Source organism: Eurosta solidaginis, chromosome 2, assembly GCF_040869045.1.
Source record: "Eurosta solidaginis isolate ZX-2024a chromosome 2, ASM4086904v1, whole genome shotgun sequence".
In the NCBI taxonomy this organism is placed as follows: domain Eukaryota; kingdom Metazoa; phylum Arthropoda; class Insecta; order Diptera; family Tephritidae; genus Eurosta; species Eurosta solidaginis.
Window position 1 is genome coordinate 301,754,242 of NC_090320.1, and position 14,053 is coordinate 301,768,294.

The 14,053-nt window shown below is 34.1% G+C and overlaps 1 protein-coding gene across 1 annotated transcript in view; it reads right to left on the reverse strand.

Moving 5' to 3' along the window:
- Nucleotides 1–14,053, reverse strand: part of chinmo (Chronologically inappropriate morphogenesis) — a 185,731-nt gene that overhangs the window by 23,963 nt on the left and 147,715 nt on the right. The window contains 1 exon segment of the mRNA XM_067768781.1: nucleotides 3,700–5,112. Coding sequence (XP_067624882.1) covers nucleotides 3,700–3,817 — 118 coding nt within the window. The 5' untranslated portion in view covers nucleotides 3,818–5,112.

Sequence of the window (14,053 nt, forward strand, 5' to 3'; positions counted from 1 at the left end):
AATGTTGCTTTTTGTAATAATAACTCTATGCGGCAAAATCAACTTTTTTCTGGGTATTGGACAAAACCCACTTTTTCGTAGAGATTGAGGCTTGAGTAAACAAAGTACTATCTCCGTTTTTCGAAGTTAGCCTCCAAAAAATAGATATCTGCTTACGAAGTTTGAAGTTCGAAATTCTACATTTCTAAATTTTATTTTATTTTTTTGTTAACGCGTTCAGCAAATTGAACAAGTAAAAATGTGGGCGTGGTCCGCCCTTTTCCCTTATTAGAAGGGCTGGATTCTTTTTTTGAGAAATTTAGTATAACAGCTGTTATACGAGGTGAAAAGTCAGACTCTGACTTCTGAATACGACTTCTGACTTTTCACCTTTACTTTTTCAATTTGCTGAACGCGCTAAAAAAAAAATAAAATTTCGGTTCGAAAAACGGAGATAGTACTTTGTTTACTTAAGCCTCAATCTCTACAAAAAAGTGGGTTTTGTCCAATACCCAGAAAAAAAGTTGATTTTGTCGCATAGCGTTATTATTATAAATACGAAACTACAGGTTTAACTCACTTATTTACTTTAACTTCCCCTATTCCTGATATTTGGCATATCTTTATTAACTTTTCCATGCAAACCCTGCAACTTTTCCTCAAAAAATATCATGAGTTTCAGGTCTAAGTATAATAAGAATCAGGTTGTTAGCTGACCTAATCATGTGAAAACGACTTCATAGCTTAAAAGGACATTAAACGGAAATGTGGAGCTTCTCAAGACCAAAATAATGACATATCAATTTTAATAATTGGACGTAAAATAAACAAGTTACAACGAAAAAACATTTTTGGCTGTATTTCGAAGGATCAAAAAAAAATTAAAAAACATTTTTCCGAAACCCTCTCAACATAATCTTTAAATTTAGGGGCGGACATTAGCAACTTTTTTTTGTTGTATGGGGACCAACCCAGTCTAATGTACATACATATATAATAATAATCAAAACAAAATCAAAATAATAATAATGGGCTAACCTGACCTAAGACAACAACACCGTTTACGCGTACTGACAGCAAGACGACCCATAACATTGAATATTTGTATCTTCTGCTGATATCGTAAATGAAGAGCAAAAAAATACATAAATATACAGTTAAATAGCTACGTGTGTACATACATATGTATGTATGTATGTACATTCATATCTTATGGGTATTTGTGGAATTGTTTGTTTATGTTTGACTACGCATGCCTTTCAGCCTTGTCGATATTTTTTACTTTATTCACACCAAACCTTGCAAAGATTCGCTTCATTTTCAGACTTTCATACATTCAGATATAAATACGAGTATGTACATATGTACATACATAGTGATGTGTCTGTGCGTATATTTTATATAATCATAAAATTGTAAGCCGGATAAATAAAATAAGCGCTCATGCACGTGGGACCAAAACAGCTAACATACGCATACATATCAGTCCGTCGAGTGTCGACATATAGTTAAAAAATGAAGCATACAACTAGGCTGTTAAACATGCCTTACAGATAATAAGTATTAACTACTTATATAATAATAAAATTCTGCGTTCTATGTACTATTTGCAGTATATGCTAAAATTCTCTATTCATGATGGTTTACTTCCCAAAGACTACCTATGAATTGCAAGAGTTTGAAAATGCTAGCCTTCGTATGGCGCGCCGAGATGTACCTACACATTTCTTCAATTGCGGGTCATACAATCAGACCTTTTTAATTATCTCTGAAGCAATAATTCCAGTTAAGGTACAAATATTAGAAAACAGGACAACACAATACAACAAGTATCATGAAATAACCAAAACAAACTTTGTGTGAATCTTTAACAAATCGAGCGCCAGCATTTATTCCTCTTTAACAAAACGCCAAAGACATTACCAACCAACCTCAAAAAGCGTGTGCAGATATGAAACCCAAAATTGAATTAAAGTTTATTTTTTTTTTTTTTCAACTGCTATTGTTATCGCTTTTACGAGTATAGCTTTGTTTGGGCATTCGGCAGTACTGCCTCTTCTATTGTGATTCTTCAATTTATGTATTTGTGTGTACTTTACACATACATACATACATACATGCATACATATCTAGAGCCTTCTGTGTTTGGCAAATATTTATCCTTTTTCCTTTTGTTCATTTTATGAATGAATTATCCACCACAATCTACAAAATGTGTATGGTTGCCGTGAACGTCCCTCCTAAGCAGCAGAAATACACTCGGCGACCTTGCGGAATCACTGTCGAGGGGCGAAAAATTTTCTAAAGTATGTTGTTGGTAGTTGTCCCGTCACTCTTGTCGGAGGCCTTCAGTTTGTTCTCTATAATTCGGCAGTTCAACCTAACCTATCCTTAAAGCTTAAAATAAGTGTTTTTGCTATAATAAAATTTGTTACAAAACTATAATACTCCGTTGGCATTCATTTTCTAAGATAGATGCTATAAGTTTAAACAAGCTGACTACTTTTTTAGATCCGTTTAGGAGCCGGTAGCCCCTTTGATACCAGCTTATTCTTGGGAACTGTCACTTATTTAAAACAGGGTAATCTTCTGGATGCGGATGTTCTTTTCTTTATATTTCGGAACCGGGTACTTCAGAACCAGCTACTTTTTTGCAACCGTTTTTTTTAAACCCGTTAGTTTATGGAGCCGGCCATTTTTGGAACCGATTACTGTTACTAATACTGGATACACTTAAGATCGTGTCTTAGATATTTCTAAAGTCTACACGGTTAGGAGTTTGCCTAAATCTAAAAGCGAATTTGGTATAAAATTCAGATTATACCGGTCTTGGTTCAAATGAGTGCGCTAAACTTGCTTTCAATTTTAAACTAGAGAAGTTTACCTTGCAGTTATAAAAAATATTAAAAACCTAGTGGTTTGTAGCTAGGTTTCGAATCGACGTGCTTCGGATTACAATTGGGCAATTCAAAAGAGGGTTGTATTCATGTAAAATTGTAAGCTTTGAGCCGTTTCCATGGTTTCCAATATAAAATTTGATTGAAGCATAGCACAAACGGCGAATGGGAAACCTTGTGAATTGCCTAAGTGTTGTACCCTACACACTGACCAGTTTTTTTTATAAAAAGAATCTATCCCTTGCAGCACTCTTTCAGCAACAAGTTTAAACTTTTGGGCTTGGCAAATTGAGATAGTTCAAATTTAGGTAAGAAAAGTTTGAAAAATTGCTTAAACCGATGAACGGTTTGAAAGTTTTTGACCATGTAGATATTAACGGAATCGATTGTTCTCCTGGCGATTCAAGCGTCCGTTTGGTTTTTCTATTTTCAAAAACGGAAAATGTTGCTTGCCCAATGCTTAGACTTGGTTTTCCAGTACGAGCTCAAATTCCAGTTAACGTCGACTAGAGTTAAGCTTCGACATCATACAATTTTGCTACTCATCTCAGGTTAAGAGACTGAAGAACCGGGTCTTGTATTAATTTTTCTTTTATTATAAGTTAGAAAATCAAAACGGAAGCTTGAATCGTTAGAAGATTGTTATGGGGACACCTCAGCCCTCAAAGATGTTTGCCTAGGGCATTTTCTTGACAAGGACTATTTTAACTCATAAAACAAACAAACTTTTAAAAATGATATAAAATTATTATAAAGTTGATTTTTTTATACATACATACGTAAGTACATAACTAAAATGTCGGAAACGGTTATTTTTACTCACCATCACACGATAACGTCACATCCGCCAGCACGTCCGATTTGAATAGATTGGAGAATGTAATTGCCAAATTGGACGAGTAACTGTTCCATTTCAAACAAAATTGTTGCTGCGGATCCATTTCGAATTATATTAAGTTATTATTACCAAATTAAAATTAAACGCTTATTTTTAAAAAATCTTTTTTAAAGCACTATCACCACAGGAAAAATTAAATAAAACAAACGACGTATGAACTATGTTTTGTTTGTTGCAGGTAACCGGAACAAAACAGTAAAACTAAATTATTAAGATTTGAACGTAGTTTTAATATTTTTCTTTATGTAGTTAAAAACAGCCAAATGTTTGTGAATCCTGCAAACGAAGGCTAATTGATATCCAGCAGCAAGTTTTTACTTTCGACTGCCACTAAATTTCGACACTAATTCCAAAATATTTGCGAATGGCGCTCTACAAGATGGAGCCATTCATCAAGCAGGAAGGTGTTAATGTGAACAAATTTCTGCCGCTTTCTTTAGTTCGTTTTTGTTTTGCCAAAGTTCTCGCGTCTCTTTTTCAAATTTTCTTTCTTTGTTTGCCAAAACTTTCTTTCTTTTTGCTTTTCTTTCTCCTTTTTCAAACTTTCACGCACAGTTGCAATGCCTTCCGTGACGACTCCAAGAACATTCGCAAGCGTTTCGACTTTGTCAGTGCCGGCATATGCTTTGTATGCGTATTTTCGTAACTGCGTTTCACGATCGTCTGCGTAGTTATCACCTTTCTGCTCACCTTTGTTGTTGGAATGCTGAAGATATCCGTGAATTCGTCGTTGATCGTTGCGATTGCGTGCGTCGTTGTAGGATGTTGCGTGTGACTGTGACTTGTCGTGCGTTGCGTATACGAACAGTGACTCGTTTCTTCAAATCTCTTGCGCAATTGCACTGTGCCTTGTTGTTGCTTTTGCGTTTGATGCTGTGCTGCCAATAAGCAATCCAAATGAATTATGCCAAAACGAAATTTTTGATAAATTTTTTGTTGCATAAAGTTTATGCGTCGTTGTTTAACTTCTCTAAAGAATTCCGTATAATGCCAAAGGGAATTTTCCAATTTTGTAGATTTTTTGCTTTTATGCGTTCTTCGCATTTAAATAGCTAGCTTTAACTGCTGACGTGCGCTACACCTAAACGCGCCGCCCCTTCTGCTCTACAACAATACGCAAACGACGAACTACGCAATTTACCTGAAGACACGTGTGCTGCGCCTGCGCAATAACAAAACTTTTGGTGGTTTGATTCTGTTTACTCCTCTCGTATTTGGTGACTGCTGTTGTTGTTGCTGCTGCTGCTCGCGCACACGTTATACACGATCGCTTTTTGCTAAATCACTTCCGTTTTGCAAACGCGCTTTGTCGAAAATCACGAAATACACGGCGAAAAGCTGCAATTAAAATGAAACACAAAAATTCATTAATGCAAATTGAAAGCATAAAATTCATTTCATATAAGCAACGTCATGGGCTGCTTAGTGTAGTTGCTTAGCAGGCGAGAAGAAAAAAAAGAAAGTGCATTTTCTATAACAAGTGATATCAATGTGCCAATTTGTTTTGTACAGTATTTTTGGAAATACCCTGTAGGAAATAAAACAGACATATTTTGGAACCAATAGCAACAGAATAACTTCATAAGTTGTAGCGTAGTAGCTCTTGGGATGTGGAGAGGAGGAGACTGCAGACTATAAATGACTTATAATTGAATTGATCTGGCAAATTTATGGGTAATTCTTTGTGAAAATGGAAATCAACAAAGAAAGCAAATAAAACATATTAGCCCAGTGGTGACTGTAAGTTTTAGCGAGTTGACCGTAGTTCGATGAAACTCGGTGAAACCTTTGGAAAAACATTACGAAATTGCCTAACGATGATCACGTGGCGGTTTTAGAAATGGTACTAAATGTTTGCTGCTTTTCAGCCTTTCCCAATAAAAGAAAAAGAATAATCGAATATCAATTGAACAACAGTTATTATTTACCTTAACACCGGTCATTAATTCTTAAACATTTGGTAATTCTTTACTTTAGCTTACCACTGCTAAAACACGTCCAACTGACGATCACGATTCGAAAAGTGGAAATTAAATATTTAACTTAAGTAAAATAATATTTCCAAATATTGGCAATCGACCGCGCTTATTTAAAACTACCCTGGATGGGTCCAACACCGGTTTGGGATCAAAACAAGCACATGCAAACTTTAAACTTCTTTTGCAAATACTCTTGACCAAAATAAAATATTAAGTTTGCGTTTTCCGATGGCGGTCTTGGTTCAAAAATCCGTCTTTTCATATTCCTCTCGATGTTGTTGAACGTGTTTTAGCAGTTGAGAGCTCAAGTGAAATATGGCCAATTTACGTAATTGCCTCGATCGTTACTTGAAAAAAATTGACCCACCTGTCTGTCCGAATAAAGTGAACACCTTTTTTAGTGACAAAAGATTTCGAACATAAAATGTCAAACTTAATACAACGCTTTAAATTTTCAAATCCACTTGCACTAAAAATTTAGTAGCCGACCTCTGCGAAACTGAAGATTTTGGATTGGCGACAGAAGAGTTTGAATAATAAATATTTTAAAAATATCCTTTTCGAATCTGAGTCAAGGATCTGGTTCATCGTGTAAATATCTGACACCTGTCACAACAAAAATTTAAAAAGCTGATATATTTTTTGTTAACACATCTATACAAAAATATTAAAAGTAGTCGGATCAAGTTAAACTGCTCATGCTTTCTATGCATTTTGATGCGCTGAATCCGAATAAGCTATAAGAATTGGCCCAACTGGCCTTAACCTCAAAGACGCAGATTGGGATTCGGAGCATCACTGTACTTGGGAAAACATCCGCGGCTTTGACTAATCGAAAGTATGTATGTAAATGAAAAAGTTACACATTAAATTCAATTTCATATACACTAATGCGTTTTTAGTTAAGATATTATTGCAAACATAGAACTAGTTCTTATTCTCATCAGAATCAGAATCCTCTGAAATGTTGGGTTCGGGAAAAGCGTTGCCCTCAAGATTTTGTATAAAAAGAATGTTATTGTTTTGGTATAACCAGTTTTTCACACAATTTTTCCAAGTATTTTAGTTTTGATTCGGGAAGAGGCAACGGCTTCGAATTAACCAGTTTGTCTTCATTTAAACAACTATTTTTTTTAGGATATTAAGCTATTAAAAATTCTTCATCGGTGTAATTTTTTTTGAAGAATACCAGGCACGTATACCCGAACGATGGACAAACAAATATGTTCTATTCTTATTTTTTTCAAAAATTGTAAAAATTGTTTAGCCATATCAACGAATGTGACAAACAATAAGCCACATTAATTTTTCTGGCTAAACTTTGTGTAATTAAAGTGTACATTCGTGAAAATGGCATTGCAAATTATTGGGGTTTGCATGTACGTAGGGAGTTCTAGATTTAAGTAGAACCTAGAGAATCTAAAGGGTAATCCAAAGAGGCCTCTAACACAAAATCGGAAAAATTGCACATTCATAATTCTGGCTAGCGTCACTTCACTGAACGCGAATTGCTCCCATGATTCACACCAATTCCTCGCGCCCGCTTTTATAAGTCCCGCATATCGGGACAAAACACTCTGATGAGTGCTCTGTTTTAAGAATTATACTGTATACAGATAAAAATGGAATATTCTTCCGCAATTCACCCTAACGTATGTATTGTATGCACATTAGGGTGACTCGTTTTTTTTTTTTTTGCGACAATGTTCGTTATATATTCCGCTTCTATGTACATAAAATTCTAAAAAAAGTTCATTGGGTTATTGATCTGAATTTCTTACGTACACAAATTCGAGTCATCTTACGGTGAACTGTCTTACTTAGAATTTTTGTGCAATCCGAATCTGCTGGAAATGATGTTGAAATCAGTCGCTAATATAAACATATGTATATAGATACATTTTAAATAAGTTGAAGTTTTATAAATTCTCTCAAACGCCTACGGATAATGCAATTTGAAGTTAACGATGGTTCTGAGATTTTCAGAACGGGTATAACTTTGGTATATTAAAGCATATCAATAGATCTAAGCAGATTTACATACAGTCTACATCTACAGTGATGTGCAATAATGAAGCATTTTAATTTTACTTGCTGAGAGAATTGAAGCTATGACCATTAGTTAGGAAAAAAAGGAAAAAAGGTGTTTCAATAAGAAAAGCTTTCCAAGCAGTATCGTCCCTCGGAAGTAGTTTGGCAAATGCTCTGAGTGTATTTCTGCCATGAAAAGCTACTCAGTGGAAATTCATCTGCTTGCAGATGCCATTCTAAGTCGGTATGAAACATGTAGGTCCCGGTCCAAAATTTATTGAAAAAATTAAAAAGAGCTCTACGCAAATTAGGAGAAGGCTGGCCTAAACCTACTCGGAGGTTATACCGCGCCGCAAAAATAGTGATAGACGTGTAAGTATTAAATGTTAAGCATTTATAGGGAAAGTTATCTGTTTCGAAACTTGTTGTGTTCAATTTGAGCACTCATATGCTGAATTATAAGTATTGTAACGAATTTAGGGGAATTTTACTTATTTGAAACCTGCTACTAACGTTCGAATCGCTAAACTGTTGAATAAATAACTCCAATATTCAATAATGCAAAACGATCTTTATTAGACTACTTTTAGAGTACTTCACAATAACACTTATACGTCACAACCAATAGCGTGCTTAAATCAAAACTGATTACTGATTACTCAGCTTGTGTTGCTTACTCTCCGTCGCTTCATTCGCATATTTCTACTAAAGTCTAGACGTTTCACCTTCTGCGGTATCTCCTACTTGGTAATTTCTATATATGTGTATATTTGTAGTTTATGTTTATCTTATAGCCATATGCAGTTGTATGCGTGAGTACTACTTCGGCTGATGATTACGTGTGTTTGTGAGTATCTCTTCGTTGCCTTGTATGTGTGTGTGTAAACGATGATTTATTTGTTTGCGTACATACGGGTGGCTGCTTAGTATTAGCCAGTGCACGGATCTTTAAAAAGGGAATGTTGGTAGACGAAAAATTAAAATAGTGGTAGAAGTTGGTAGATTTTTTTCCAAGAAAACAATACCTACACTTTATATTTGTACAAAACAATTCATATTTTATTGTAAAACAAATAAAGCACATTTCACGGAAATAACACTTAAAAAAAATCATGTAAAAAAAACAAAAAAGTTCATGTAAATTTGTATATATGTACATAGTTTATGCCTATATTATACTTGCTTTTTTCCTGTATTTTGAGCTTGAAATACTGAGGAAACTTTAGCGATACGTCTAATTACAACAACAATTTTCCCACACTGGCATGTTATCGTTTACTTAAAACTTTTTTATTTTCATTCAAAATTATTCATAAAAAACTGACGAAAATAGCGCAGGAAAATATTTGCGAGTAGATGACTACTACATTTCTTTCATAACCAAATTTATTTCTTGTATTGAATTTTTGCAAAAATTTTTCAAAATAAAAACCTCTTTTATTAATATTTGATTGGAAATGCTTGAAATTTTTAATCCATTACGCTTGGCGGTTTTTATGTCATTCATTCTACAGAACGACCTTTCTGCGCCTGCACTACTGTGAGGTAATATTTCTAAGGAGCACATTTATTCACTCAAATTTTCTTCTAGAAGGCTCTTTTCAGTTCCCAATTTTATCCATCTTTTAAGAATATCGTCGGAAAATATCTTTTATATTTTTTCCTTATCATATAACATTAATTATCGCCATTCGTTGTTAAGAATTTCCATGGAAGTCTTGTAAAATGGAAAGGCGTTAAGTAAGGCAACAATCGTTGTAATTTGACTAGATTGAATATTTTTAGCATAAAAATATTCCAAAAGGTGTAATTTTTCGTTTTCGAAATTGAATCGTTTCTTAATTTCCTTACAAAGGCAAATGTTGGTAGATTTTGGTAGAAGTGGTAGAAAATGAAAATGGGCTAAAAAGTTGATAGATCTACCAATAAAGTGGTAAAGTCCGTGCACTGGTATCAGCTTAGTGATGCTAATATTCGTCACAGTATATTTAGTGCATGGGTCTCCAAAAATTTAAAGTTAAAGCCATGAGAACACAATTGTGCTATGAAATTAGTGCAAATGATTTGTAGAATTCCACTTTCTGTAATTTTGTTGTACTATGTCATTAATACAAATTTTGAAATTTGATGAAAGTAGTTTCATTCAAACAATAGGAGTAGGCTATATTGTCTCTTGCGGTCTTCTCTTTGCAATACTGTTATTGTATGACACAAAAGTGTTTCTAGCTTCCAAATATTTACGTTATGAACAATTCAGAAAATGCATTAAATTTTGTTTATTCATTTATTTGTTTTGGCTTGTGTGATAAAGTGTTGGGAAAATAAAATATGATATTCACGTTGTTTGATTGCTAACAACAACAGAAATAAAATTGTTTCATGGAATGTCATTGACTACCAATTAAAGCGAATTTATAAATTTGTATTTACTTGTGCATCAAAATGAATATTTAAAATGATTTTGTTGGCCAAAATTGTTTATTTTTAAAATTTGTGATGACGGACTACAAAAACGACCAAAATAAGTAGTGATAAAATAACTTCCTTGCAGCCTGCGAGACACATTGTATGTATGTATATGGGGTATTCCATCCCATTTCGACCAATTTTGAACCCGACCCCTTTAGAATTGGCTGAAAGTTGTTCTTCTTTTTCTAGCTTACGAAAGACGTTTTTCAGAATTTTTTCAAATTTTTTCATCCAACTCAAGAAAAGTTATGAATTTTTAAAAAAACACCGTTTTTGTTTTCAAAATGCTATAACTTTTTCAAAAACTCACCGTTTGGGATCTTTTTTTTTTTAATTTGTTTTTAAATGTACTTTTCGGAAAAAATGCAAAAAAATTTTTAAAGTTTTTTTTTTAATTTTTCAGTTTTTCGAGATTTCTCGAATTTCACCATTTTTTTTCTCATAAAAAACTTCAATCAATTCTGCAATCATCCCCACTAATCCCGGAGTGGGCCGATTTTTTTTATAATTTTTTTTTATTTCAAACGGTCAATTTTTGAAAAAGTTATAGCATTTTGAAAACAAAAACGGTGTTTTTTTAAAAATTCATAACTTTTTTTGAGTTGGATGAAAAAATTTGAAAAAATTCTGAAAAACGTCTTTCGTAAGCTAGAAAAAGAAGAAAAACTTTCAGCCAATTCTAAAGGGGTCGGGTTCAAAATTGGTCGAAATGGGATGGAATACCCCATATGTACTAGGAATTTTGCGGAGTTTCGAGCCCAATTATAGTACGAAATATTATTTGAATGTTGCAAATGACATGAAATATTTTCATAGGTGTGTTGGGTAGGGGTGCCAGATGCTTTTAGCGAAAAAATCGACAGATTTAGGAATGCTTGTGCCAAAAATTGTATCATACTGCATTACTCAATCGGCACCCTGTATTAGTTCTACTGCACAGGTTTATAATATAAACTGCAAATCGTAATCGAATACCCGATTCAGCTTCACTTCACTTTGTACATCATTAAATGAAGGTGAATGTGAATTTGAGAATTGCTTTCTAATGATTAAACAAATTCGCGGAAACGCATCCTCATAATACTGCCCCCTTTTTAAGGCATAAATTCAACTTGAATTTCAACCTCAATATGCCGTATATCGAAATCATTACTTGCACGACTATGCAGCAACAATCCGTACAATAACAAAATCGCTGGATGCCGCTACAATAGCAATAAAAGCAACAGTAAAAGCCATTTGAAAGAAGTCACCTGCAATTTCTTAGAATTACGGCGCGGTGGAGCATCGCTTGAGATGCGTGCGCTCCTCTAAACAAGAAGCTGGCCAAAAGGGAACACTAAAAAAGGCCTTTTAGCTGTTGGTTACAAAAAACAAATTTTGAAAAAATTGTCAAGGTTAAAGCGCATCGTAGCGCACAAGCAATTTAAATGAAACCGAAATCGAATTTGTTTGTGTTTTTCTTCAAAGCCAAATACAAACATATGCATGTATGTATGTATATAAGTGAACAGCATCAATTGCGTTGCTATTGTGAATGCAACTGTTGTTTAGCTACACTTTATAACATTTTATTATAACAAACGCACACATATACATACATCAAGTTTGCAAGTATGTGTGCGCTTTCAAGGTTTGAAGCGCCTTGAGCCTTAACTACACGCAGCAGCAACAGAGATGGCGGCATTTTGTTTAGATCCGCGTTGCTGCGCTTCGCAGTTTCTTATTTGTTTTTCCTATTTTTTTGGCAAATCGACTTAGAGCGATTCCAGGAATTAAATCGAATATCTACTTTGCAACCTAAGAGATTGTGTTGCCAGTGCGACCGAACATTCATCTGCTCGTAGTTACTGGTGAATGCGCTTGATGAGCTTCTAATAAATTTTGCATACCAACGGAAATGTCCAATACGTGTTGCCCCCCAGCGCAAACGGTGCGCTGTGTTGCAAAATTAGAGAGAAGCATATGAATTCGAATGCTTGCTGTGTATAAATTGTCAGTAATAAATTTCAATATCGCCAGCATATTCAATTACAATAGCTTGCATTCAAAATTTCTAGGTTGTGCTACTCAAAAGAAAAAAAGTACTCGACACTCAGCGTACTATTTGATCATTTTAAATTGCATACATACTCAGGTAAGGTTAGGTTAAACGAGCTGATCCCTAAAAACCTCACATAGAAGGAGAATAGGGAATGGGCACGTACTAGTAAGAGTTCCTTAGATGCTTTCTTATATGAATTTACTTATAAACCATAAGAAAGCACCAAGCTTCTTGATAGTGCCAGCTAGCATCAAGCATGAGAAAGAGTGTTTCAATTCGATATCATAGGGAAAAATTTCATAAAACTAATGGTGATAAACAAATTTTATGTTATAGAGACCAGGAACTGTAGGGCGAACGAAATTCTATGGCAGGAATGAACAAAAAAAATGTATATGTAAGTCCGACTTTCCGCACTTTTGTAATTATTAACTTCCCAACCTTACCTTGCCGTCCTTTACTATCAGCACTTGGGATATCCAGTTTTCAGTCAGGAAGTACAGTGCTTCACCCTAATGCACATGTGCTAGATCTGCCATACATACATACATAAATGAACGTCTTCAACAAGTATTATTATGTAATTTTTATATTTTTTATTTAATGCCTTGTTGTTTGGCACTCATTTCCTTCTAAATAAGTTTCTCTTTTCTCACCCCAAATTAAAGCTCATGACCTCATTTTTCTATGCTTTGTAAGTCATCCTTTTATTCCTTATTCATAACATTTTCCTTTATACTTAACATTATTGTCTATTTTACTCCGTTTCTCACATCAATGGAAAAGCAACAACTACGCATCAAAATATCATCTTGCAAAAGGGTGTTTTTAAGGATATTTACGTTTTATAGAAGCAACAAACACACCTGAATTGATTGGATGTGCGCATTAGCAGAAAGCTTCACACAGCCTTGCAATACTACATATATTTGATTGTATTGAACAATAACACAAATATCTATAATATACATACATATGTACACATTAGACTGGGTCGATTTATTAACCGATATTGCGCCATCGATTTTTCGATATGATTTGGACTCAGGAAAAAAAGTACCACTACGCATATCCAAAAATATAATTTTCGAGCCTGCGAAAAAAAAAATAGCGGAAGAGTAAATTTTTCGGCCAAAATATATTTTTTTGTTTTTGTCAAAAAACTATTATCGCCAGCGTTTTTACAACAGTTTTTGAAAAAAAAAAAAAAAGATTTTTTGGGTTTTGGAGAGTATTTTGGTCGAAAAATGTACCCTTTCGCCATTTTTTCTTTCGCAGGCTCGAAAATTATTGTTTTGGGTATGCGTAGTGGAACTTTTTTTCCTGAGTCCAAATCCTACCGAAAATCGATGGCGCGATATCGGTTAACTTTCGCCCATACAAATCGACCCAGGTTAGTACACATATGTATATGTGTGTTTAGGCTTTCACAAGCTTGCTGTTGCCTTAAATTTTAACAAAGAGGTTTTTATTTTTTATATACCATATATTAATTTGTTTTTAAATATAGCTTTTAAGACGTTTTCTGGAAGATATATAAAACAAATAATTTATTAAGATCCGGTTATTCAGTGCGAATTTAAACTACAGTGAAAGTTGAGATGAATTTAATCTCAGTCTTAACTTAAATTGGCTCTGAAAAAACGAGCATTGAAGTTTGTGAAAGTTCAGAAAAAATAAAAAATTTTAACTTTAGAACTGTTACTCTGCTTCGACCTTTTTTTGTACACATTTTCAAAAATACTACTCGCGGAAA